The 26036-nt window shown below is 55.1% G+C and overlaps 7 protein-coding genes across 7 annotated transcripts, besides 6 other annotated features; all 7 read left to right on the top strand.

Annotated features, from left to right (window-relative positions):
• Positions 1 to 125: 125 nt before the first annotated feature.
• Positions 126 to 157: a sequence feature (A-rich).
• Positions 158 to 575: 418 nt separating this feature from the next.
• Positions 576 to 1802, top strand: Tco025E_02602 (uncharacterized protein; the record flags this gene model as incomplete). Its single annotated transcript, XM_029369527.1, has 1 exon — positions 576 to 1802. The coding sequence occupies one exon, from the start codon at positions 576 to 578 to the stop codon at positions 1800 to 1802; it is 1227 nt and encodes a 408-aa protein (XP_029230336.1).
• Positions 1803 to 2022: 220 nt separating this feature from the next.
• Positions 2023 to 2075: a microsatellite.
• A 358-nt stretch (positions 2076 to 2433) lies between these two features.
• Tco025E_02601 (uncharacterized protein) lies at positions 2434 to 2868 on the top strand (the record flags this gene model as incomplete). Its single annotated transcript, XM_029369526.1, has 1 exon — positions 2434 to 2868. One exon carries the CDS (start codon positions 2434 to 2436, stop codon positions 2866 to 2868), a length of 435 nt encoding a protein of 144 aa, XP_029230335.1.
• A 137-nt stretch (positions 2869 to 3005) lies between these two features.
• Positions 3006 to 3047: a sequence feature (GA-rich).
• A 605-nt stretch (positions 3048 to 3652) lies between these two features.
• On the top strand, positions 3653 to 17485 carry Tco025E_02600 (vacuolar protein sorting-associated protein 13 family protein; the record flags this gene model as incomplete). Its single annotated transcript, XM_029369525.1, has 1 exon — positions 3653 to 17485. One exon carries the CDS (start codon positions 3653 to 3655, stop codon positions 17483 to 17485), a length of 13833 nt encoding a protein of 4610 aa, XP_029230334.1.
• Positions 17486 to 17677: 192 nt separating this feature from the next.
• Positions 17678 to 17717: a sequence feature (A-rich).
• A 43-nt stretch (positions 17718 to 17760) lies between these two features.
• On the top strand, positions 17761 to 19251 carry Tco025E_02599 (glycosyltransferase; the record flags this gene model as incomplete). The annotated part of the gene is made up of 1 exon (XM_029369524.1): positions 17761 to 19251. One exon carries the CDS (start codon positions 17761 to 17763, stop codon positions 19249 to 19251), a length of 1491 nt encoding a protein of 496 aa, XP_029230333.1.
• Positions 19252 to 19347: 96 nt separating this feature from the next.
• Positions 19348 to 19375: a microsatellite.
• A 187-nt stretch (positions 19376 to 19562) lies between these two features.
• On the top strand, positions 19563 to 20150 carry Tco025E_02598 (translation elongation factor 1-beta; the record flags this gene model as incomplete). Its single annotated transcript, XM_029369523.1, has 1 exon — positions 19563 to 20150. One exon carries the CDS (start codon positions 19563 to 19565, stop codon positions 20148 to 20150), a length of 588 nt encoding a protein of 195 aa, XP_029230332.1.
• A 738-nt stretch (positions 20151 to 20888) lies between these two features.
• Positions 20889 to 20950: a microsatellite.
• Positions 20951 to 20955: 5 nt separating this feature from the next.
• Tco025E_02597 (putative Ran GDP binding protein) lies at positions 20956 to 22575 on the top strand (the record flags this gene model as incomplete). Its single annotated transcript, XM_029369522.1, has 1 exon — positions 20956 to 22575. One exon carries the CDS (start codon positions 20956 to 20958, stop codon positions 22573 to 22575), a length of 1620 nt encoding a protein of 539 aa, XP_029230331.1.
• Positions 22576 to 23011: 436 nt separating this feature from the next.
• On the top strand, positions 23012 to 25981 carry Tco025E_02596 (putative Ran GDP binding protein; the record flags this gene model as incomplete). The annotated part of the gene is made up of 1 exon (XM_029369521.1): positions 23012 to 25981. One exon carries the CDS (start codon positions 23012 to 23014, stop codon positions 25979 to 25981), a length of 2970 nt encoding a protein of 989 aa, XP_029230330.1.
• Between the last annotated feature and the right edge of the window lie 55 nt (positions 25982 to 26036).

The following is a 26036-nucleotide window of genomic DNA, read 5'->3' as shown; positions in this document are numbered from 1 at the left end:
CCTTTGCTGTGTTGTGTCTTTTTTTTCCCCCTTTCCATCCCTCCTTGCGACGTTTGCTCCGCACTGTTTCTGTTTTTCTTCTTTTACTTAAGCAGGGGTGGGGAGCATGTAGAGCGGCCCCTCTGTTTTTTTTGTTTGTTTGTTTTTGTTTTTTATTGGTGAGGGAGGGGCACCGCCGTCCCAGCTTCTCGCGCGCATTTTTATTATTTCTTGCTGGGCAGCCGGCGAGCTTGCAGGTAATTATATGCGTAACAAAAAATTTGCTCCCGCGCCTTGTGGCACCTGCGCGATGATGCAATAATACCTTGCCTGTTCTCTGTATGCTTTAAAGAACCCCAGTGAAGATGAATGTGTCTGCATCGTTGCCCATTTTTCCTTGTTGTTCTTGCTTCTCCAGCACCAGGGTTTGCCGCCAATACATTTGCTGTAATCTGCAACCACCGCCCTTTACGCCTGCAAGGAAGGTGGCAGTGAAATTTGGAAGACCATCGGGACACGCCACTGGGAAGTTCTACGCCCCTGCGCGACGTGGCCGGTGCTGCTTTTGGTCGGAAAGCCGCGCGTCAGCTACGCCCATGGATGCCCACGCACGCTCAAAAATGACGGCGTCGGCTACTTCCTCCACGCGACCCAATGCGACGGCACCCGCTCCGGGTGCGACCGCTCGTCAAGCTCCTCCATACAGGCCAAACGGTGGGGTGGGGGCGGCGGCGCAGGAAACGGGGCCAGCCATCAGTAGCTGGCGCCTCGCACGGGATGCAGTAGCGCGGAAGTTGTCACCCTCCACAGAAAATGTATCACCAAAAGGAACCACTTTGGCTTCTGGTGCGGGTTCCGCGGCGAGTAGAACAGCAGATCCGAGGAAATTCGCAAGGGAAGGGAACAACCTTGGCCGAGTGGACGAAAGACCTCCTCCGCCTTCTGCTGGCGTACGAGCGTCAACCACGTCAGACGGAGATAAGGGCTATTTCTCTCGTGCCGCGGCCTCCGCTGGGCAAAGTGCCCTGAGGGAAAACGTGGAAAAGAGAATACCATCGAAGGTTGACGGTACAGTCAAGCCACCGGAGGAGAAAATGGCGGCACGGTCGTCCCGTGCAGGGAGGGACGATCCGACAACTAATTCCGCGAGAGGCTATGGAAGCAGTGAACGTCCATCCGGCACTTCCGCTGCTCACGGAAGACCCTTCTCGTGGACAAGGCCTGGTGAAAGTACACGCGGCGAAGATCATAATATGCATTCTTTAACAAGAGAAAGTCTTGGGGGTGGGCGTGGCGTACCACAAGCATTTAGCGATGGCCGAGTGGACGGCAGAAATGAGATTGTGCATGGCCCACTGCGAGGGCGAATGAGTCAGCGGCCGTCTTTGCTTGGAACCCCTTACGTGGCGTCGCGGATCAATGCGCCTCGTGCACGTTCACAACCAGTCCCAAGTTCTCGTTCTCAGCCTTTAGAGAATGAGGATCTTATACGTTTTCTTGGTGCCTACGGGACCCCACCTAGGCGCTCCACCGGCGTTTTTCCGTTGCAGCAGATGGACAGGCAGTCAAGAGATGCGAAGGAGCCTCTTATTCCCTCTTATTCTCCTTACCCCACGACGCATCGCAGTTTGTACGCCGCAACTCCGCCAGCGAATAATACGTACCAGCTCCTCGATGCAGTTGAATACGACACTAATGACAGCTCAAAGTTATTAGAAGACGAGCTTTCAAGCCTGTTGAGTGGACTGGAGGCGTATCAAAAGCGATTGGAGCGGGCGGCGCTCGTGGTTAGTTTGGAACGACAACGCCGAAGACGCTACTGAAGGAGAAAAGTTTCATTTTGATCTTCATCCGGTAGTTGCCTTTCTTTGCATTTCTACTGCAACATGTACACTGTCCTTTCTCATTCTGTATATCTCTCCTTCCCTTTTTCTGTGCGGTAGTGCGTCCGCATTTACGTATTGCGAGGGGAAGTTTTGCAAAGGGCGAAGTTGAAGTAGCGGGCTTGTAATACTTGCGTGGAGTATGAAGTAAGAAAAGCGGTATATACATATATATATATATATGTGTGTGTGTGTGTGTATGTATATATGTATGCTTTACGAGGTGACTCAATCGGCAAGAGGCCAGAGGAGAAAGAGGAGAGTATGTACGTATGTATGCGTCTCTGAGCCATGTTCGGGTCCCTTCCCCTGTGTCACACCCCCAGCCCTTATCAGTGGTGTCCGTGTATGTACCCTTTGTTTTTACCTGTTTTTTTTGCCTGGTAATTTTTTGAGTGTGCCCGAGCCGATTAATTTGTTTTCTTTATTTGTTTTTCGATCGCGTTCCATTCCCCATTTATTTTACCTGCCCATCCTCCTTTGTTTTATTTTCTAGTTGCTGGCTTGCGTTTGCAGTCCCCGGAAAGTGCTGCGTGTGGGAGGGAAAAGAGGAATAGCGCTCCGTGCGATAATGGAGGCGTCAGACGCAGGCGACCGGGTGGCGCGCACCTACATGTACGTCAAGCAGCACAAGCTCAACAACCTTTTTGCACACTTTCTTCAGTTACTAATCTACCACAAACCGGAGGACCCTCGTGCCTTTTTGCGGCAAGAGGTCCGGCTCATGCTAGAAGCGAGGACGTCGACGCCGCTCTTCACAGAGCAGGACCTTGAAACGATGTTTGATCTCATAGATGTGACGAAGCAGCGCTGGGTGACAGTAAGTCAGCTACGGAATACATGCAAGAACTTGGCAACAGCTGCTGGCGAGGGGAACCTTGGCCTTTCCCCTGAGAAAGAGGAGGCAATTGAGCGTGCTGCCGATGCGGAGGGGCATGTATCAGTGGAGAAGTTCAAGGAGGTGCTGGCGACGCAGCTACTCACAAGAGAGTTCTGGGATGAGTAAATTTCGCCGGAAATCGAAGAACTTGAAAGTTTATTTACAGCAGAGAAGATGAGGATGACTGTCCATGCATTATTATCAGCCACTGAATGAATTATATGTACATACTCTCTTTTTGTTGTTACTTTTCCAAATTGGTGTTATTTTATTGTGTTTTTCTTTTTCTTTTCCTTTTTTTTCTTGCGGGAGGGAGAGCTGTGGGGGAACCTATCGCACTTCTCTGGTGTCTCCTCCTTTCCCTTGCGGAAACACCCGCCTTGCCGTTGCCCGTGGATGCTTCTCGCATGTCTATATTCTCCGTTATAGGTAATCCCTCGCCGTGTTGGAGGCCGGCGGTGAAAGGGGGGAAAAAAAAAGAGAGTTGGCTTTCGTCTTCCTGTGTGTTTCTCTGATTTGCCCATGTGTCAGGAAGAGATAGTCTAATATATATATATATGTGTGTGTGTGTCTATATCTCCTTTATCGACGTATACGCATTACAATAATAGTTACCTCTGAGGTGGCGAGAGGGGGGGGGGGGAGAGAGATAGTTATAGAATTGAAGGATATTCTTTTGCGTTTGGGCCACTTTGCTTGCCGAGTGCCTTGTCTGCTTCTCTCACGCTCGCCTGTGTGCTTGGCGGGAAAAGGGGGTTTTTCCTGGTTCGGTTGCCCGTCTCCTTGCTGTTGATCTATGTTGCCGTTGAGAAGGAGGGTGAGAAAAGAAGGGAAGAAAAGTAGCAAATAGCGTGCGAGAGGTAGTGGGAGAGAGAGAGAAACGCCTAGCGTGTGGAGAGAGTGGCGTGCCATGCTGGAAAGGCAGCTCTCTGTGCTGCTGGCGACGTACCTCAATCGATTTATCTGTGACCTCAATGAGGAGCAACTGCGCGTCTCCCTCTGGTCTGGAGAGTTAGTGCTGCGGGATCTGGAGCTGCGAACGAACATTGTCGACCAGATCGCCCTTTCCCTCTTTCAGGGGCGACAGGAGGTCGGAAGCCGCGAGGAGGCGGACGGCGGTGATGCCGCAAGGGCGACGGCGCAGGCGCTTATGATGCCCTTCACCGTTGTCAAGGGAGTAGTGAAGGAGCTCAAGATTAGTGTTCCGTGGTCAGCCGTTGATCGAGAGCCCATTAGTCTGGAGGTTATTGGGGTGGAGATTGTATTCGGCCTTTTGCGCGCCAGGCCGCACAACGCCGACGAAGACGCCGCCCGCTTCATGGCGGTGAAGCAGAAACAATTAAATACGTTTGAGGCGGGCCGGTTAGGCGGCCGAGCTGATGAGGGTCATGAGCTTGGGATGATGGGTGCCCCGCCTATGCCCGGCACAGGAGCTGAGAGGAAAAAAAAGCTCTCCTACGTTGAACAGCTCACTGAGACGATTAAACGGAATATCCATGTGGTGCTGCGTGACGTGTCCTTGAACTACGTCGTGGACTATCATGGTCTCGCTCCGTGTTTTACCTGTGCACTTCGTGTGACGTTGGACAGCGTGTACATCACCACCACGGATGAGGAGTGGGAGGATCGCTTCATCATGGATCTATCGATGCTATACTGCAAGAAGTTGGTGGTGGGCGGGCTACGGGTGTCTCTCCATGCCGTAAAGCAGCAACACGGTGCGGAGGGGGCGAACCAGAAGGCTGCATCACCAACGTGGCGGAAGGCGATGAACATTCTGCAGGCGGAGGGTATCACAGTGCTGCTACACTTACCCAACCCCAACTATAGCGCAGATGCTGTCGTGGAAGATGTGAAACGACCTGTGGTTTCTGTGATTGCGACAGCTCCCATTCGTCTTCGAGCTTCCTTTGGAGTTGTTGGATTTTTGACGATCATTAATGACTCACTCAAAAATGGCTTATTGGGGTTGAACTACAGGCAACACCTTCATCTCCTTTCCAAAGATGACGAGGGGACACTCACATGGCCACAGCGACGCTGGAAATTTGCACTTTACTGTGTCATGGACGACGTCAGAAGATCCAAAAACGAGGCCAAAGGACACCAGCGTTTTATCGAAGGTGTTGTACTCTTTGGAAGGCGCAGAAGAAAGTATTGTGCACTATGGAAGCGATTCCAGGGAGTAGCATGGCTTCCACCTCTTACAACAGATGAGAGAAATACTCTACATGCTCTGGAAGAGCTCCTCACAGTAGAGCAACTTGTGTTTTTGCGGTGCCTGGCGTACGCTGAGCTAACGGCGGAAAGACAGTCTATGAGGCAACAGAAGTTATTTATTGAAGAAGTGAAGAAGCGGAAGCAGCTTGTCAACGAGAGCGTCGAGTCGGGCAGTGGCCGGTGGTGGCGGTGGCTTGGACGGGGTGAAGCCAGTGAGCGCGCCGCCACAGCCGAGCCAAAGGAACAGGAGGTTGTAGCAGGTGGTGGCATTGAGGCAGAATGGGCCTTTGGCCAAAAATTTCTTCAGCAGCTTGCAACAAGACGTGTGGGGCCTTTCATGGCATCCTCATCCTCGGCAGCAGCAGCATCAGCATCAGCATCAGCATCCACGGTGGCGTCCACAAATCCCATTGTCATTTTGTTGGATCTCCCACATGTCGATCTAGAGATTGGGCCAGACCTCTGGAGGAGCGATATGACCAAAAAAAAACCTCTGCTCTCGTACCTAGCGAATCTGCAACAGCGTCTAAAGCTCGACCTCAATGATGTGAAGTGTAAATACGCTAAAAGTGCAGCTCCCCAGCAAGATCGTGTTGGATTTAGTCTAGTTATTGGAAGTGCCTTTGTGGGCTTCACTGGATCTTTGTCATCCGTCGTACTTGGGACGCATGACTTGCGTGATGGAAAGAAGAAGCATGAGGAGGACTCTGGTCAGAGTGGCGATATTGTGCGTGCACCTTGGATGTCCATTAATGTTAATGAAACGTATTCGCTGGTGAGTGGTTTCATCACCACCACCTTGCTAACTCTCCAACCATTGTGTGAATTGCAGTGGTGGGTGTCTGGTGTTCGAGAGTTTATTGCATTACTGCCGGAATACACGAAGCTGAATTTGGGCCCTTCCTGTGAGTCGCCTATGCCGCATTGCAGTTCTACATCTTTGCCTACAGTAGATATTATCATTGCCGGAATTCTTCTTACCACGCCCTTGTATGCTGACGATGGCACTGAAAGAAACCTGTTTCTTCGCGTTCCCGACCTCCATCTATTAAGCATTAAACAAGAGGAGAAGGAGGATGCGCAGTACGGTGAGGATGAGAGGCCGAATGGGCAACAGCTTCTTATGCGCGCGTCTGCCCCCACCATGTGCTGGCGTTTTTCTATGGGTGGGAAAGAGCCAATTTGTCTTGATTGCGAAGGTGTTGGTGATCTCTTGGTGTTATCGTTCGTCAAAGCGGAAGTGGTGTTTAGTGAGCAGCTGAGCGTCTTTGTGAGGACGCGTGCCAAGGCGACAGTTTCTCCCGCGACGCTTGGACTCTTTCATGAGCACATGAAATGCCTGGAGTTCGTCGAGGGAAATGTTGGAGAAGCCCTCCTCTGCGAAGTCATGAACAATGACGGAAAGTGGCGGTTGAAGTCCTCCACGGCACTCGCTGTTGGGGGAACTGCCATGACGTTTCCAGCGGCTCGATGCCGCAGTTTTCTCCGTCTGCTCTACCGATGGGCCATTGCACGAGAGGTGGTCTGTAGAAAAAGAGCTGCGCCAGCTGCCGTCGACGTCGCTTTGCCCCTGCTGCATCGTGTATTTGTAGGTGTCGACTTTGTGCATGTAACGCTGCGTAACGCGAACAACGAGGACGTGGTTGAGGTTGAACTCCCGGGCATGGAACCCTCCTCATATGGAACGGGGGCTTTGGTTCCATTGTCTCCCGCGCGGGACGCATTTATACTAGAGATGACGTCATCTGGTACCACGGGGTACAACACACTGATTTGTCTACCGGATTTGCACGTCACGGCTCCCTCAGGCCAACACGTATTTGTGCTTGAGGGGCTAACAGCCACGCATAACGCCCGTTCCTCTTTGCTTTCCTTGGCGGCGGAAGGGTTGGACGTACGGCTTTGTCGTTCGCTTGTCGATTGTGTGGAGGTGTTGCTTATGTCGTCCGCCTTATTGCGGACCCCTCCTTCCTCAGCTTGGCTGCCGCTTCCCAGCCTGGAGGAGGCCGCAGACAGGTGCGTTTTGCCAGACGCCACGGCACACGCCAGCCGCGTCATGGAGACGACGCTAAAGCGATTTAGCCTTCGCTTTCAGTTTCACCGGACAGAAGAGTGCGTCGCCGTGAACCTTGGCGACTTTTCACTCCGCGCCGACAGCACCTCTGGGAGGCGAACTTTAAACCTGTGCGGAGGGCTTGATAGGGTTGAGTACATTGCAGAGAACGGGGAGGAAGTGAAATCGTTTACGCTTCTTGCGCCCAGCACCGGCCTTAGGGGAAGCGTGGATCCCGCCTCCTTCACCTGTGCCCTGGAGAGCAGGAACGACGAAGTCGGCGATGGCGGCCGAAGTGTTGTGTCGTTCCACACGAAGGGGGGCAGAGTGGGAGTGTTTCGCGCGTATTGGATGCGGCTGCTCTCCATGCGGTATGACCCCACCGTTGTCAGTCTGTTGAACCTACTTGGCTCTGAGAAGCGCGGCTGCCCCGCCGCGCCGGGCGTCCATGCGGAAGTGCTGCAGGCGTCGGCACCAGCGAGGGAGGCGCAGGGCTCCCCGGGGCTGACGGTCGTGGCCGGGGAGGTGACTGCGCTGGAGCTGCTGCTCGCGACTGACGTTGCGGAAGAAATGGATTTGCTGAACACTGAGACGTACAGCTCCTTCTTCGTGGAGACGCTCACGCTCAGGGCGGAGGTGTCGGGAGGCGATGAGGGACGTGCTGCCGGCGGTCACGCTGCGGCTGCACCGCCACCGTTGCTCCGGGGACAGCTGACGTTGTGTGGGATGTCTTACTTCTCCCTTGGCGAAGGCAACGGTGCGTGGTTTCCACTCATCCCGCACGCCTCATTGCTTGTGGAGAACTACACACAATTGGTGCCAAACGCAGACAAGAGCGGATACGAGTATGTTGGGGGCGGTGGTGGCGATATGGCACTTCACCTGCTGATTGGCCCGCCAGACAGCAACGCCGCCGATGCCGCGGCGGCGGCGGCGGTGGATATCAAGCTTACCTTGCCCTGGCTGAATACCCTTCTCCGGGCACTTGCTGCCAACATTTTCAGTGCGGTCCACTTGGCCAACGGCGTGCAGGAGACCGAGGCCACAGCGGCGACACCGGCGGCTGGGAAGGTGACGAGCACAACAGCCCCATCGTCACGGTCGACGTCGGTGTCGTTTCTTGTCACGGTCTCCTCGCTGCGCCTTGTTTTCATCAAGGAACCGGATATTTTTGTTATACGTGCCCAACTTCAATTTTATTCCTTTAGCGGTGTTGGGGAATTTGACGGCGCGACAACCTCGATGCATATGGTTCATGTAGGCAAGCTTACCATCGATGATATCAGCCCTAATCGCCGCATTATGAGGCGTGATATCCCTCAATGGCAACAGCACCTGCATGGCGTCGCACGAGACGCCCGCGCGAGTCAAAAGAAGCGGATGTTCGAGTTGGAGAGCGGCTGCATCTCTACGCCAACGTCTCAGACAGGTGTGGACAACACGACGTTGGCTAGTGCAACCGATTTGGTGTTCGATGGGGTACAGATTTACACGGCCCGATGCTCTTGGACCACACTTCTCGGCATGCTTTTCTTTGAACTTCCTGCGGGGGAGTGGGGCGCAGCGAAAAACAGTGCCCCCACACTTGGCAGCGACGTTGAAGCGAAGTCCTCTGTGCTGACCGTGACTGTTCATCAGCTCAATCTCCACTTGGAGCTGCCGTGGGAAGAGCCTCTGGCGCAACTATCCGCAGCTTCTGTGCGGGTGCAGCTTCAGCAGCGCGATGGAGATAAAACCCTGGAGTTTTCTGCATGTGAACCCATCTCTCTCACCCCAACTTTTGAACACGCGGCAGAGGTGAATATCCTGGAATGGGTGGACGCAAGCGAGGAGACAACACAGACTCGTGCGCCAATGCCGTTTCTCCGCATCTTTGTCACACAATCATGCAATAATCGAAAGGAATACGAGTTTGACACACCGTATGAAGAGAAGCCGCGGGTTTGCTACCCTAATAAGGTAGAGGCAACCCTGCAGTCCATGAGGCTCTTTGCTGATACGAAACTCATGACCCGTTTAGCGCGCTTTGCTTTGGATGAGGCGGATGCGTATAGTTCCCTTATCCCGGCTTCAAAGCCGGTAAGGGCAGTGCCCCCTATGTCCCTGACCATGATGGATATTTCAGTGAAGGATCTCCAGATACTTTTTGCCGCAGTGGAACCAGCGCAGGCGCCAAGCTGGCGTCTCACGGTAGAGGGCGTCAAGGTGACGAACGAGTGCGTTGAAGAGGTTCTTGACGGTAAATCTCCTGCAGGAATGGGAAGCCTTGGATGTTTTTCTAATGTCTACACAATGAAGCTGTCTGGGGTGTTCTTTGCCTGTGAGGGGCTTTACCCTTTGCGGTTCCCCAACACCGTCGCAAGTGCGCAGCTCCCCAAAACGCAGAGTGTGTTTACTGAGTGTCGGTCAACCGTGTCAGTCACCTCCGATGATCGTGCGCACACGCGGTCCACCTTCGTCATAGTTTCGCCGGCATCCTTGAATGACGCCCAGTCGCGAGCATCTTTTTTTAAACGCATCCACATCCAAACTGAGGATGATGCCTGTCTTTCCATTTCTGCACTTCACGTGCGGGATGCGCTGCGTGTGCTGCCACCGCGAGTGCCGCCGGAAGAAGTGCCGCCGTATTACACCGCGCCGGTCAGCGTGGACCAGGCGTCTGCTTCTGAGGCGTCTCTCGTCTCGGTTAATTTGCCCCGGTTTTCCATCCGACTGACGGAAAGCGGCCTTGTCAAGGCGGAAGCGAACGCAGGTAAAGGTGAGAAAAAATGCGTCAGCGGGGCCAACCTCACCACCATCGCCGCCGACGCCGCGAGCCTCGCGACACTTCGCTTTCTTGGAACCGTGACACTCTCCGCTTTCTTCGACTCGCATGAGGAGGCCCTGATGCGGGCACGGTTTGCCATCAACGGGCCGTTTGAGCTTCTGGACGGCAATGGCGTTGTTGTGTTGTTTCGCCGCCGCAGTGCGTCCTTGACTGAGGTAGAACATTCACCGCCGTGCCAACCCCCCGGGCCGGATGACGCCGGACTTCGCGTTGAGGCGGCGGACGGCCCAAGGGAACGCCAAGTGTGTCTGGAATCGCATGGAATCATCGTCGCACTTCAGCCCCATACCGTGGATTTTGTGCTACGTATGCATAACTTTATTGCTCTCATGCATCGTGAAGGCTTCTTCGCGATGGAGCACAAGCACAGTGCGGGCAACACGGACGCAGCACAACCTTCTTCTTCCCCGGTAGAGAAGCAAACTGTATTGACTATTCGTGTGGCTCTGCTTTCACTGACAATGGAGCGTACGGCGCTAATGGAGGCGCGAAATGTGGAGGCACGTCTCAGCTGGAAAGATGGTGATTCGACGCCGGTGGATGCCTCCACACCGTACAAGATTGTCATTGGAAACCTTCTGCTGCGAAAAATGGATAGCCTATACGCGTTCGTCTGTCTCTCATCTCTTGAGGTGTTCCTCGGAGTTGGGGAAGTGAACCTTCGAGCAAATAAATTTGTTGTCAACAACTACGACATGTCGTTTTACGCGGAGCTCTGGAAGAGTGCGGAGGCGCTCTACCGCTATGTCCTGCAGAATGTCACTTTCTCAAAGAAGAAAGAAGATGGGTTTAAGCAGTCTGTCATGGTGACTTTGACCGATGTCCGTGTGTGCTTCTTTCTCTCTCGACAATACCTCGTCTCTGAGGCGACAAACGGCAGGATGGAGATTGTGTTCCCCGTGGTGGTTTTAAAGCAAAAGGCGTGCACGGCAGGACGAAGCTTGACGCTTGAGACCGAAAATGGGGTCATACGCTACCGCCGCCCAGAGGGTCTACTACCGCCCTTTGTGAAAAATCTGTCCTTGTCTTGTTTTATGGAAAACAGCCTTGTCACGCTGTCTCAGTCCGTCGTGGTACATCTCAGTGGCGTAGAGGCCTTCATTCCGCTTGGGGACACGCTGCAGTGCTGTGTGGAGGCCGTCGCGCAGGCCTTTCTGCCTCTGCTCTCCGTTTCTGCTGCGGCCCACCGCAACGTGGACGCCAGCCTTGCCCCCACGGCCGAGGTGCCTGCAACCCCGCTGACCTGCGACAGGTTCGTCTTTACTGTTCCTTTGGTGTCGTTGAATGTGTGTGCCCTCCAGTCAGACGATGAGGCGTTGGTGGAAAAACCCACCGTCCTTTTTGGTGTAACTCTCAGTAACCTAATGTGGGAACAAAGTCGCACTGGTGTGAATGAGAAGGTCCTTGCCCAGGTTCTCTCTGTCACAAGCACTGTGGACGCGACCTTCCAGAAGGAATTTGTCAGTGCGACGGCCCCGAGTGGGGCGCTCGATGAGCCGTCCCGGTGGGCCGTGTATTTCTGCAAGGAGATTTCTCTGAGCGAGGCAGCAGCGCCCTTGTCCCAACCCCACACAGATGAAGGCGAGGCTGGAGGCGGGGATATATTGCTGCACGAACAACTTCCAACGCGCCTTGTAAGTATCATTGCCCGCGCACATGCGGTAAGGCTTACCTTGTCACCGACGCTTCTAAGCACGCTGAATGAGCATGTTCTTTTACATGTTGCCTCGGGTGTTCATCGCACGCGAAGAGTAACCGCGTCACGCTTGCCGTCTCGTCCTGTGCGTGATGCTGGTGCCTTGTGGAGTTGCAGCTCTGTTGGGGATCCCAACGATCGGCTCCTCATCATTAGAGGTGATTATTGTCTGAGCACGGACCTCATGCTGGGTGGGAGACGGGGATCGCTTCTCCGCTTTGCCAAGGCGACCAATGAAAGTGCCTCACTCAATAAAATAATTCTTAAAGGCGTTAACCACGCAAAGTTGTTTGTGTCCATGTTTGTGGCTCCCGATGGCAGCTTGAAGCCGCCTATCGTGGTAGATCCGGGCCTCACGGTCGTGATTGAGGGGGTGCCGTTTGTCACAGGAGGCGGAAAGCTGATGGATTACGTCGAATTGGGTGCGCGTTCGCTCCTGCTGGCACCCACTGAACTGCCCACCGCCGCGGACTCTGGAACTCCGTTCCCTTCACTAGAGGCGGCTGCCGGCGTGCCCTTGGGCACCGCGCGTTGGTATAACCTGCAGGTGGCGATTGATGCCTCGACCGATGTTGCGCTGAGCCTGTGGTCGGAGCATCAATCGATCGAGGTCTCCGGTGAGGCGTACGCACGTTACAGGCTGGAGAAGAACTGCTATGAGGGCAACCGCGGCGTACGAGACTTCATAGATGAGGCTGGCGAAGTGGCGCTCTCAAATGTGTCCATCTTGTGCGACAGTGGCTGCATCACGAAGGACCCCACAGGCCTGATGGTGCACGTCAAGCACCACAAACTGAAGGAGGACCACACAAATGCCGGCATGACAGTGGTGCGGGCGATTCTATCGACCACCAGTTTCACGCTTTCGGCGGGGAACCTCCAACTTCTCTATGGTACCCTCAAGCAGCTACGCCAGGGTTTGAATCATATAGGATGCACCATGGAATTAACCGCAACCGTAGAACCCGCGCAACACAGTGACGAGGAAGACAACAGGAAGTTCGTAACGAGCGGGAAGACGTACACTGGAGCTGTAGATTATGCTTCCTCCCATGCTGAGCCATCCTTGTTGTGGTCGCGTGAAGGGGAAGTGACGCCATTGATTGAGTTCGCTGCTTCCGCAGCTTGGGTCGAACTCATTTTAACAAATGACTTCTACAGACCGGAGGTGGCCGTTGTTCTTGGCAATTCTGCCCTCATGGCAAAAGGGAATCGTAGCTTGAATCGCATGAAGTGGACAGCCTCAACCGTGGTACGTGTTACAGACTACCCACAACTGCAGCCTTCACGTGATGTTCTTCTTGTCTCACCTGAAGTGGCAGTGGAGTACGCACGATACACCGGTGGTGGGTTCTCCCTTCAAGGAGCCCTGACTTGTCCTGAACTCTCCCTGACGCTGCCGTTAGTGACGGCGTTGCGTCTTCTTCGCTTTCGTTTTGACTTGCAGCGCTCAGGGGCATACTCGTTTCTCAACTGTACCGGCGTTCCGCTCCTCCTTTTGGCGGTAACTCAGGTGAACCAGACGAGTCCGAAGGCACGAACGCAGCTCTGCCGTCTGCCGCCGGGCAAACTCGTCAAGACAAGCCTTTTTCACCACAACCAAACTCGATTCCGCGTCATCCTCGACGGCAAGGAAGAGGTCGACGCGTACGACGAGAACCCCGGCATGTTCGGTACCGAGGTGAACTTGTCTGCGCTGCAGCGTGGGGCAACGTATCGCTTTCTACTTTCTGGGCCCTCTATTGGCGCGTTAGATGCCGTGATGCGCCTGGATGAGAAGGAGCGCATTGTTGACATCACCACGTCTGTCGAAATAAAGAATGAGCTTGCCACACACGTCGTATGCTTGCCAGGAACGCCTTCTGATCCATGCAGGGTCCATCCAAAGGAAACACGTTACGCACCGCTTCCCTGCCTCCGTCATCCTTTCTCACTGACCGTTGGAGAGTGGCGATTCAAGGCAAGGAACTCACTTGTTACCTTGGAAAGCTTAGTTAGCGCATTTACGCTTCTCACACATGGAGAGAAGGGAATGTCTGCAAATGCGATTAACGACGACGTTGTTGTTGCTCCTAGGCGCGCATACATGGAAGGAGATGACACACTTGTGATTCCGTTAACTCTCGAAAAGGAACAGCATGATGAGGGTTTGGCTGAAAGGGAGGAGATGCGTATTCTCTTGCTGCTGACACGACGGGTTGCGTTGGAGAGTGCGCCCCGCCCCTCACGCCTTCTGTCCCGCTATGAAGTAGAATTGCGTGTCTGTCCAACGGTGACTCTCTTGAATGAGACGGGGGCGGTGCTTGCTGTAAACGTGGTACCCTCCCCCTCAGATGCGGCCGCGCACACACGGACGCTGCTGCGTGGAGGAGAAGAGTTCAATTTCTTCTCCCAATGCCCTGAGGGAGAAGTATTTCTGGTGGATTTAACGTGCGAGTTCGCGGATGGTGTGCAGTTCTCCTCTGTCAGACCTCTACCGCTCACTTTCAGAGGAACTACGGCGGTGGCCATAAAGGATCCACTTGGTGGGAAAACGGCCGCCCTTTTGGTGGAGCATGCGGCGCACGGTAAATTCATTGTGCGTGCGGCAGCCATTCTGATGAATGCGTTGCCGTTTCCTGTGCGAGTCTACGACGCGTCGAATGCCCTAATGCCGGGGCAGAAGGATGCGGAGGGGCTTCTCCCGGGACATGAGTTGCCTCTGACGCTACCAATCTTTCGGGAGCAGCTGCGGCGGAGGCCTGATGCCGCGGTCACGGTACGAATTGCGGCAGGTGGTCCCAATGCGATTTGCTCGCAACTGTTTACTTGCAACGCCCCAACCGTTTCAGGCATGCTTCAAACTGTGGACGGGGACGTGGTTCGCATCTTCAGGGCCCAACGCTTGGGAGGGATGAAAAACGTGTTCACCCCCACTCCTGCAATTCGTCTGGAACCCCTGTGGGTGTTCCGCAATCAGAGCCACGTCTTCTCCTTAACAGTGCTCTCTGTGGGAATGACGGAGCCCAGCATCATTGAGCCACAGACAACGAAGGAATGGACGGTCTTTGCCGTGGCATCGGCGTCCGATCCACTATTGCAGCTGCGTTACGGTGGAAACGGGGAGGAGCTATTTATGTGGTCTGAGCCGCTCAAGCTGGTTACCCTCTCCGGCGACAACGTGCCCATTGCCATGCGGCATCAGCTGCATGAGAGAGTGACGGAAACGGGGGAGCTGGTGTTGCCGCCAGGCGTTGTAGAGGCAGGCGTGGCCGTCTACACGAGCATGCGGACTCCGTTGATGGCGGGAGAGTCACCGACGTGTGAACGTTTTGCGTGTCTCTCCATCACCCCTTGGAGAAAAAATGGGATTTTTTACGTGGACTTCTCTTTGGATGGGAATGTGCCGGTAGTTGTAGAAAATCGTACTGGACGCTCGCTACAATATGAACACGTGCGAAAGGCGCCTTCAGCTTCGCAGCAAGTTGCACGTGCCTACGTTGTCTTGCCCTTCACGGACGGTGTAACCTGTTTTGAGAGCGGTGATACCGCCCATGTCATGCGTCTCACCCTGTTTGACGGGAAGCGGCCTCCTCAGCAGTGCATCGTTGATTTGGCAAAAGCGGCTGCGGCACGTGGGGCTATAAAGGCATCTGCAGAGATGTTTGTTCTCTGCACGTATGACTATAGTATTCAACGCTACTACGTCTCCGTTACCGCGGACCGCTCGCTTGAAAGCAGGCTTTTATTTCAACCTCAGTATATCATTCACGTGGAGACGTTTATTCGCGCCCTCTCACTGTATATCGCCTCTATATGTGTCCCAAGGGACGAGACCGCCTTGCAAGCATCGCCGCTGGCGGCACTAGTGATGAGGAATCAGCTTCGCGTGGGCCGAGGCATCACTGCTGAGGGGTCCACTAACGCCGAGGTACTCGCCGCCCTCAAGTGTCGTGAGCTTGACCTCGTCCTCGTTCAGGCCCTTGGAATCTACGGTGTTGTTTCTACAAATGAAAGGCACTATTTTGGCCGCCTAGACGTTGGACGCTTGGCTGTTATTGACTGCACCAACCCTCGACCAGCGTACCCTGTTGTCATGGAGCTAAACAGCGAAGAGAGGCGTCTGGGTGCGTCTGACAGCAAGGCGGTCAAGCCCTCCTTGTCGGTGAAGATGCACGCTCTTGCTCCGGGGGAACCCACAGCCGTGAGGACGAGGGAACGTGCGTCCGGGAAAGGTGTGACCATTCCGCTGCAGCACCTCTCCCTTGATGTGGCTCCAGTGACGCTGAAACTAACCGATTCCTTACTGTTTCTGCTGCGTCAGGCTGGCGTCTGTGCCTGGGAGGCCACCCAGCAAACCGTGCCTACTCGCGCCGCTGCTGAGCAGGTGCTGGGAAGCGGCAACCAGGCTGGCGGTCCCACATCATCATCTTCCTCGCTTGAGGGCATTCCTATTTATAACTGCCGCATTACGCACTTGCATGTTTCACGCATTGATTTAGATCTTACTCTCACACGCCGTAGCGATGGAAAGTTTGATCCTTTTCTGGGTATGCCTCTTGGAAGCCGGTTTATACCATCTGTGGAGCGGGCTCCCTTGAGCATCAGTGGGGTGGAAAGAATGGATGTGAGTCAGCGTGGAAGCTCGCCATATGCTGCATTAGTGGCGCTGCTCTGGCCCTCGTATCGCAGTCAGCTGATGTTTCAGCTCTACAAGGTCGTTGGTTCCCTTGAGATTCTGGGAAATCCCATTGCACTATTAGGCGGCTTACGAAAGGGGGTTCAGTCGTTTGTCGTTGAGGTGGCGGATATGAACCCTGTGAAGGGTGCCCGTGAATTTCTTCTTGCAACTACCTCCTCGACGCTGCACACGGTTGGGCTGCTCTCCCGCGTAGGCAGCCGGACGGCGGCAACCCTCTCGTGGGACAATGACTGGCTTGAAGCAAGGGGGGAGGATGAGCGAAGTAGTGACCCGTTGAATAGGAGCGGCGTCTTGCGAGGTATGGCGCAGGGACTCCGTGATGGTATTGAGGGCGTCGTTGCTCGCCCACTGAGCGGCGCGCGAGCCACCGGTCTCGCTGGGTTTTGTACGGGCGTCGCAACCGGCGCCGTAGGGCTGCTCACTCGGCCTGTTGCTGGGGCACTGGATGGATTTGGCAACACCGCGGAATTTTACTCGAAGTTACTGCAGGCAGCAGATGCGATTCCTGGCGCTCATGTCAGATATTTGGAAAGTGGGCGCAATTTTATCGCTGCCGCCGTCGCACCTGCAAGCGAGAAGATCCCTGCTGGTGGCAAGTCTGAAGCAGGCAGCACGAATAATTCCGCTTTAGTGACGCCTGCGGGAACTGTTACTGGGCTTACTTCCGCGGCTGAGGAATCCTTGACACGCCTGGGGTCTAGAAGGAGGTGGGCCACGGACGACTGCGAGTTTATGTCCCAGATGACGTACGATTCATTTATTTTGAATGCGAAGCAGGAGGGCCTTCGTGGTGAAGACTTCGTGCACTTTATCAAGGATACCGCTGGCGTTCATAATTATGCCCTTTACGCCGATTGGAACTCCTTTGTGGCGAACACCACGCCGGAGGAATTCTACAACTGGGTACATGTTGCACTTGCGGCTGCCCTTGCTAAAGAAATGGGGTCTTTACTATCGAATATTGAGTTCAGTGGAAGGGCGGTAACCCCGTTAACGCTTCTGCCATCTCGTGGGTCGGGACACAACAGCCAGCAAAGGCGCGAAGCTGCTGTGTCATTGGAGCGGGCAGAAGTGATTAAAAACACTCTTGGTGTTCGAGATTTGCCCAAGTATGTTTCGCTTGAGCAGATGGTTATGGTGTGTTCGCTGGACGAAATAAAGCATCACGTCCCTCCAGGTATTATTTACGGGCAGCTGTCGCAGTTAATTCTTGCTGCTGCGAGGGAATCGTTGAGCTTTATCTTTTCTGGCGGGGTTGAGGAATAAACTCTCCTGTGCTGTGTGTGTATATCCTTTGCTCTCCCCTCCCTCTCTTTTTTCCCCCTTCGCTGACGACCCGTAACGTCGGCACGAGTGCTTCACTCGTGTTGTTGACGGCAGCCAAAACTGCGGCTGTCAAAAGGTTGCATTGGTATGTTTCCCTTTGTGTGTGCGTGCGCGTGTGAGTTTTGCTCCGGCTGTTTTTTTGTTTTGGATTTTTTTTGTTATTTGCTCTTGTGTGCCCTGTTTTTCCAGCACATACAGGGGAGAGGGGGAATTGCATGAAGCGCCCGCGGCATGTGGCGGCGGCCCTCTGCCTCGCGTCCCTCTGCCTCTTCGCACTTCCTCACACGGCCGGCGAGGTCGCCCCGCAGGAGGGAGTCGTGGTGCCGCCGTACTGCGCCAGAGGGCCGGAGTTGCAGGATGGGGCGGAGGAAGCAGACAACCCAGACGCACAGCCCGGCGGGATTGGAACCGTGCGAACACACGAAGGATGCTTTCAGCAGAGGCGGGACCGCTTCGTCGTGGTGAAGCCAAGCCCCACGCTGCCATGGTCCAGGCCACTGCCGCCTTGTCAGCACTTTTTGCAACGCAACGAAACGCTGCGGCTCCACTACCTCGTCTCTGATCTTTGTCGCATGGGACACACTACGAAGGACGCGCCGCACCTCATGACCTTCCTGATGGATTACCTTGCCCCCTGCTCATTCCAGTGTCGGCGGGCGTCAAGAGGCGAAACCGCCGCCAAGCGGCTTCGCGTGCAATTGACAGTTCTCTACGGCAACGTTTGTGCGTCGTACCCCGCGCCAAGGCTGGATGAGCCCTTCCAAAGGGTTATTCTGCGGTGGTTTCACGCCGTGTTTCGTGGTGGCTCGCCCTTCCTTGAACTGATGGCGGGGTGGGGTATTGACTTTGTTCTCCCTGCCCGCGCTCCTGCGAAAAACACGCTGCGCTTAACTGAAGTTTTTTACAAAACGGCGATGTCCAGTGGCGGCTTTTTCTGCCCGCGTGATGAGGAAGTGCCTCCGGCAACCCCTACGCCGGGCTCTGCTGAAAAAGAGAGCAGTCAACATGCCTTGTGGATTGTCACGCGATGGGAGCGCTTTCGCTGGTTTCGAACGCGTGCACAAGCGAGTCTCTTTCGGCGTTGCCTGTTGCATTATTACAAAATTTCTCCCCGTCCGGCTGATCATAGTGTCTTGTTGCTTCAGCGCTTAAATGAGCGACGCTTTGATGAGATTATTTGGCAGCAGAAGCTGCAGACACTTTTAAACCCTTATGGAGTTTCTGTGTCGAGGCAGACTTTCAGCTCCATGTCGTATGCCCAGCAGGCTTCCTTCATGCATAACAGTTCTATTTTCATCGCCTCCCATGGGGCGGGAATGGTAAACATCATGACCATGTCACCAGGGAGCGTGGTTGTGGAACTGTTTCCACACGGTTTCCGTTATGCCATGTATGAGGAGTTGGCGGTATTGTTGGGCCTGCATTATATTGCGTATGAAAGCCCAGAAGTTTGGCCACCGCGTTGCTGCAGGCAGCGTGGGGGAGACACATCAACACGGCTTGAGCCTCCGCTGCAGGGCAACCCGCCCAAGACAACCTTTGGCGCGCGTTCCTGCAAAGAGTGTGACATTAAGATTTTGGAAGAAGACATGGACAGCATTATATTCGATGCTTTGGGAATCGTGTCCGCCAACGGTCGTCTGCGCTCACTTCGTACCGTGAAACTCGAGCGAGGGAGTCTCCCTTTCGCAGCCGTAGGCGGATAAAACGGCAATGCTGTTTGGGAGTTTGTGGCATGACTGAGGAGCGGGGTTGCTTTCCCTTTTGCTGCTGCCCCGTGGCTTCTCGCGGCTTGATTGCGCGTGTATGTGTACGTGTGTGTGTGTGTGTAATATGTTGCTTCACTTTGCGCTCCTTCTTTTTTATTCCCCGCGCCGCTGCTCCTGCTGATTTGTCCATTTTTCTCCCTTTCCTACCTCTCCTCTGAATTCGCCCCTGCGGCGCGTTTTCCTTCCCCCACACCGCAGTTAAGCACCAGCTATTCTAATCCAAATTAACCAACACGCTAAAGGACACCATGGCCTCCCTGAAGGAACTCAACGGTCGCCTCGGCACTCAGCCCTACGTCGCGGGCTACAGCCCCAGTCAGGAGGACGCGAAGACGTTCGCCGGGATGTTTGGCTCCAACACAGCTGTCATTGAGTGGGCCGCGCGTATGGCGTCGTACTATCAAGCTGAGCGCGAACAGCTCCTCAAGGGTGCCGCGTCCTCCTCGAAGAAGGCCGCTGGTGACGACGACATTGACCTCTTCGGGGACGCGACGGAGGAGGAGACGGCTGCCCTCGAGGCCAAGAAGAAGAAGGACGCCGACGCCAAGAAGGCCAAGAAGGAGATCATTGCCAAGTCCTCCATCCTGTTTGACGTTAAGCCGTGGGACGACACCGTGGACCTGGAGGCGCTGGCGCAGAAGCTGCACGCCGTTAAGCGCGACGGCCTGCTCTGGGGCGACCACAAGCTGGTGCCCGTGGCGTTCGGTGTGAAGAAGCTGCAGCAGCTCATCGTCATTGAGGACGACAAGGTGTCCAGCGACGACCTGGAGGATTTGATCATGTCTTTCGAGAACGACGTGCAGTCCATGGACATCGTCGCCTGGAACAAGATCTAACGCGCCCCTCTGCTGCCATGAATCCAAAGTGGGAATAGGAACGAGAGAGCGTCCGTGGCGGTCTGCGTGTCTTTATGAGTGGCCTGCGAGGAAGCAACGAGGATGATTATAAGGAAACTAAGTAAATAAGTCGGTGGGTCTCGCGTCATGAATGCAGGTGCGCCCTAGAGAAGCTCAACATGGATTGGGGTGGGGGAAAGGAGGGCCGATCACGCGGCGGAAAAGGACTCCGTCCCTGCGGCTCCTCGTACTGTCCTCCCAGGAGGGAAAACATTTGATGAACAGGACACTCCGTCTATTTATTTGCACAGCGAACATTTAAAAAAGAAAGAAAAGAAGAAGTGCCCCCCTGTCAAAAAAAAAAATTTTTTTAGTGGGTTGTTCTTTTTCATTGTTAAACGAAAAGAAAAGAGAGTGGGGGAAAGGAGGCAAGAGTGTATCAGGTGCTTAACGGGGACAGAGAAGCAGCAATAATGCGCACGTGGAGCACTGACTCTCCTCCAATGGCCCCAGCAGTTGGCCGCCAGTAATGGCGCCAGTGGCTCTGGGCCCATGTGTTTAGCGCCACGATTATGCTGTCTTATCTTTCTTTCGTTGTCTCTACTCCTCTATTTGGCCTTTGTCTTTTTGTCTTCCGTTTACTTTGTGGCCTAGCTTTCAAGCCTCACCCGCGGCAGAAGCGACGTTCATCGAGGAAAGAGCAAGGCAGGGTAGGAAACAAGAGTTTCGGTGGTGGTGGAAAGAGCAGCAAGAGAAAACCAAACAAAAAGACGGAAACAAAGAACGAAAGAAGGAAAGAAGAGCCATGAGGCGTCTTGTGTGTGGTCCCGTGGCGTTCTGCATGTCTGTTCACTCTTGGAGCTCACTCGGCTGTGGAGCAGTGGAGCTCCCCATCGCCTCTCGCGAAACGCAGGCCATGTGCGAAGCGGCGTCTTGCACGTCTCGTGTCAGTTTCGCGACACGGTCGCCGCTGCTTCTCCAGTCATGGGCGCAGCGGGCGAATCGGGTCTGGATGTGCGTCAAGGAAGAGTGCCGTCACGTGAACAACCCCCACACCACCGAATGTGAGGCGTGTGGGGCCGCCAAACCGAGCCTCAAGGGGTGGCTGTGTGTGGAGTGCGGGACACGCAACCACAAGGGGGTAAAGAAGTGCCACAAGTGCACCGCAGCCGCGGAGAATAGTGGCGAATTCTGGATGTGTGCCGCGTGTGAACAGAACAATCGCATTGATGACCTGGACGATAACAGTCGCTGTGGATTTTGCGGCTACGACATGGCCCCCATGACAATGACCGAAGCAGAGGCACTCCGCATTCAACAAGAGCGCTCGCAACGACTCCGTGAGGAGCAGGAGCAGTTTGACAGTATCTCTGCAAAGGACGCGGATGAACAGTTTGGTGACGAAACCGCTGGAGCCTCAGCGCTCCCAAAGGGCCTGCGACAGATGCCGTCCGCTGCCGCCTCGCGAACCCCCCTCAAGGTACCTGAAGTGACGGCATTCACGCCATCTCCCGTGGCAACGGCGCATTCACGCATTTTGAAGAAACCGAGGCGAGCAGTCACGACGGGCATTCCACCTGGACCACCAGGTTTTGACTGGATGTGCCGTGACCCCAGTTGCGGGACTATTAACGCCGGCGACGAGGAGAGTTGTTCCAAGTGCGGTAAACACATCACCCCCGCCGAGTGGGAATGCTGCCACTGCGGTGCAATGAACCACTTGAGTCGCTCACGCTGCTTTAACTGCCACATCATCATCCCTGTCTCGTGGGTGTGTTCCGGCTGTAAAACGTCGACAAGCATCTATGATCGTGATTGTCGTCAGTGTGGTGAGCCGCGCCCTGCCACTGAGCCGAAGGATCCCCGCGACGTACAACTTCCAATGCACGCAAGGGGTCCCGCATTTGCGGGCGGTGGCAGAAGACAAATGTCACGTGCTCGGGACTGGAACTGCGCTGAATGCCACGGCCTGAACTTTGCATCCCGAACAGCGTGCTATCAATGCGGTGCGCCCCGAAGTGCCGCTGAGGCGGATTCATTCGATGGTGCGTCGTCAGCCTCAGCTTCGCCGAACGTGGCGGTCAGCCACAACAATTGGTTCTGCCGTCACTGTCAGGCGAGTAACTTCCGCACCCGCACCAGCTGTTGGCAGTGCGGTCAGGCTTCTTCGGAGTCTGGCGCGACATCGTGGTCCGACGACGACGCCACACCGCACTTTGAGAAGGAGGGCTTCCAGCAGGAGTCTGACGAGAGCGTTGCCGAGGGACAAGTCAACGTCTGGGGCAAGAAGAACGACGACTGGACATGCGGGAAGTGCTTCTCGAAGAACTTCAAAAATCGCCAGGAGTGCCACAAGTGCGGCGCGGCAAAAACTGTGGCGGTGGCGCCACGCCGTGCCTTTGTGCGTAAGCCCGTTAAGATTTGAAGGCGCCGACCGCCCTGGCGCACTCACTCCATTACTCACATTGCGCTTCCAAAGGCAGAGGGCCAGCCGAAGGCAGCGAGGGAAGAGAGGAAATGAGATGAAACACTGCGGCGAGCAGGCCCGAAGCACTTCACATAGCGTTTGTATCCTTGTTCCACCTCTCCAACGTAGTGTTTTCTCTTTCGTTTTCGATCTGCCTTCTTATGCATCCTTGTTACTGTCAACGCTACAATGGAAATTTTCGATGCTGAGCAAAGTACTTATCAGGCTTGTAAAATTTATTTGTATGTGTGTCTGTGGGAGGGCGCCGCTTGCCTCTTCCAATTGCATTTATTTGCTCTCTTTGTTGTTGTTGTTGCTTTTCTTCTTTCGTTCTCTTGACACGCACACACGTGCCCGCTTGTTCACTCTGGTTCAGTGGGTTGGGCAAAATACGATGCGGCGGTTGGCTTCCTCGTGGTGCTTCCTCCTCGCGGCGGAGAGAACCGTGCGGACGGCGTCTCTGTTTTTTAGGCCGGGTACCTCGTTCCTGGAGGAAGACCTGGAGGACGAAGAGCGACTCGCCCAACTTCTTGTGCAGGGCGCCCCCACGGTGGCGGCAGCGACCCCGGCCCCGTTGCCGGTGTCACCAGCTACGGATTTCCCGACATGCACTGCTTCTGTCACCACGTCAGCGGCGGCGGCAGTCGCGGAGATGGGCGCCAATACGGCTGAAGAAGCCACATTGGCTAACGATATGTTCTTGGGGGATGAGGATGCGGCGTCGCCGCAGCGGGGTGGCCTTCCTATCAGGGTTTCTCGTCTTGAAAATCAACAACTTGCAAAGTACGCGCACATTCGATGCTCAATGCATGCAAAGTTGGTCAAGGAAGGTGCGGAACCGGTGGTGGGGCCCGCACTTGAGTGGATGTGCGTCCGATGCCGAACCTACAACTTTGTGGGCCGAAAGTCGTGTAGGCGATGCAACCAACGCGATGTGGAGTCCTTCAAACACAATTCGCCTCCTGCACGTCACATTCCACTATTCCCCTCAGTCTGGACATGTCATTTTTGCGGCTGCGTGAACCGCTCAGAGCCCAACAACGCTTGCAGCCGCAACAAGTTTTTCTGTGACGGTTGTGGGAAAAGGTTTGCTGGTGTGCGTGAATGGTATTGCCCATCGTGTCACTGTATCAATTCTCGAGGTGCAACGCAGTGTGCAACGTGCTACAGTGAACGTCCGCACTGTTGGACGTGCTCCTCCTGCAAATACGAGAAAAATTCTGTTTTCGCCACAGAATGTCGTAGTTGTCATGTTTCCTGCCAAAAGCAGGTGTCTGACTCTACCGTTCTTTGTCCAACGTGTCGTCAGCGGAATGATGCGCAGTGGGAGATGTGCTTCTTCTGCATGACGCCACTGGGGATGATGCTGAGCGTACGGAGGCTGCAGGAGAGATTGGTTGACGGCGTGAAAGAGACGGCAAAAATCTTGCCTAGTGAAGCCGAAGACCGTGCGGGAAACGGGGGTGGGGAGGAGGGTTGCCAAGAACCCACGACACCGGAGCCGCCTCCGACGACTTGTGTAGAGGCAGAAGCTGCGGCGGCGGGGGAAGAGGGCAAGATGCCGACAACTGCATTTCCATCACCGGAGCAGCAGGAGGAGAGGATTCAGAAGCACTCAGCGGTGGAATGCCAGCAAAAGCAGTGCCCCACGTGCGAGCAGGTGAGCCCTACGGGGGAAGAACAAATCCCGGAGCTTGCGGGGAGTGAGGAGGGAACATGGTGGTGCGACGAATGCCAAGTCCTGCAGCGGCGCAATGCGGGGTTTTGTGATATTTGCCTGAAGCCGAAAGCCCTTGCAAAGTCGGGGACGACGGTCACGCGGCGAGAAGGAACGATGAAAAATGAACGGATGTGTGAAACATCTGCCCCTCAGAAGGGGGATGCGTCACTGGGCTCAAAGCCCGAGGAAGCAGGTGAGGAGCGACGCAAAGACCAAGAGCAAATGGGGGTTGTGGCTAGGGTGTTAGTGGATACAGCCTCAGCTTCCCCTTCTGTGGGTGATACAGGTCAATGGCGATGCCCATATTGCCGAAAGATGGTGAATGTTATGGAGATGTCATGTTGCGGCGTACCACGTGAGATTCCATTTGGGTATTGGCTTTGTACTACTTGCTGCAGTACAAACCGTGACGAGCGGGCCAAATGCATGGGTTGCGGTGCAGCACCACCTGCAAAACCGTGGCGATGTTTTCTCTGCAGGTTTAGAAACCGTAGTCAGGACCTCTTCTGTGATCATTGTGGTTCTGCGCATCCCCACCACTGGGAGTGTGCAAAGTGTGGTGCGAAATGTCAACACGCCTCCCACGGGAGGTGTTCTTCATGTGGCGCGGGAAAGCCCTCGCAAGAGATTATTACTTGCCCAACTTGCTGTGCCCCAAATCGCCCGTCTCGGAAGAGTTGTTATCGGTGTCGGGGACGTTTGTCCTCTGATAGGTGGCACTGTGGTGTCTGTGGCTCAACGAAGAATGACAGGCAGGCGCGCCGATGCGAGGCGTGCGGGAGTCCACGCGAGTACAATATGAACGAAGTCACATGGATTTGTGACGTGTGTGACACAGCAGTGGCCTCTGGGGGTGCGTTGCCTGAGCGCACGCAGTGCCCTCGCTGCTGGTCTGAGCGTACTGAGCGAAGCTTGTGCCTGCCCAGTCGTTGGCGCTGCCAAGGCTGTGGCTTGGTGAACGTCTATGCCCTCCCCGCCTGTGCGGAGTGCGGTGGCAAGCGTCTCTTGGAGCGTTTGCGTACCCACACTACCTGCCCCTCCTGCTTCCGTATAACGTCGTTGACGGAGCAGGAGCAGTGCGGCAGCTGTGGCGCGGACTTCTCGTCAGTCATCAACGAGGCGGGGACCCCGGTTTCTCTCTCTGGTCTCTCATCCCTCCTCGCAGCTCCTCCCCCTCCCATTTCCCCCGCGGAGGGGTCACTGCAAGCAGGCTGTGTTAGGGACACTGCTTCTCCTACGGCCGAAAGGGAAACCGCGTCCTCCGCTTATTCCGCCGCTGGCAGCGCGTGGGCACCGAAACGGTGCGTGAATGAGCAACCGCACGAAGCAGAATCTCTCGTTGAGGGGAACAGTCACATGGAGGCGGCCCTGGGTGGTCGCGTGGGAACCTCCACCTCCACCGTGTCGTCGCCGTCAACGGGGGCGGGTGCGGCGTCGCAAGCGTCTTCGCTGCGCTCGAGTCACACCAGCGGGGTGAATGGCCCGATGGAGGAAATGGCGGAGGAGGACGAAGAAGAGGTGGACTTGGAAGGTGTGAGGTGGGGCAGCGAAATTCCGTCGTGGATGTGTGGGAACTGTGAGACCACAAATCTCGAAGAGGCCGAGACGTGTGTGTTTTGCGGTCTTCGCCGCGGCGATGAGTGAATTCAGATTAACTTACTTGCTAATGTTCACGGCCGCAAACGCGTGACTAACGAAG

This window comes from Trypanosoma conorhini, assembly GCF_003719485.1.
Source record: "Trypanosoma conorhini strain 025E chromosome Unknown Tco_14.4_contig_00104, whole genome shotgun sequence".
Lineage (NCBI taxonomy): Eukaryota > Euglenozoa > Kinetoplastea > Trypanosomatida > Trypanosomatidae > Trypanosoma > Trypanosoma conorhini.
Note: the sequence above shows the minus strand (reverse complement) of the source record. Positions and strands in the feature narration are given on the sequence as shown.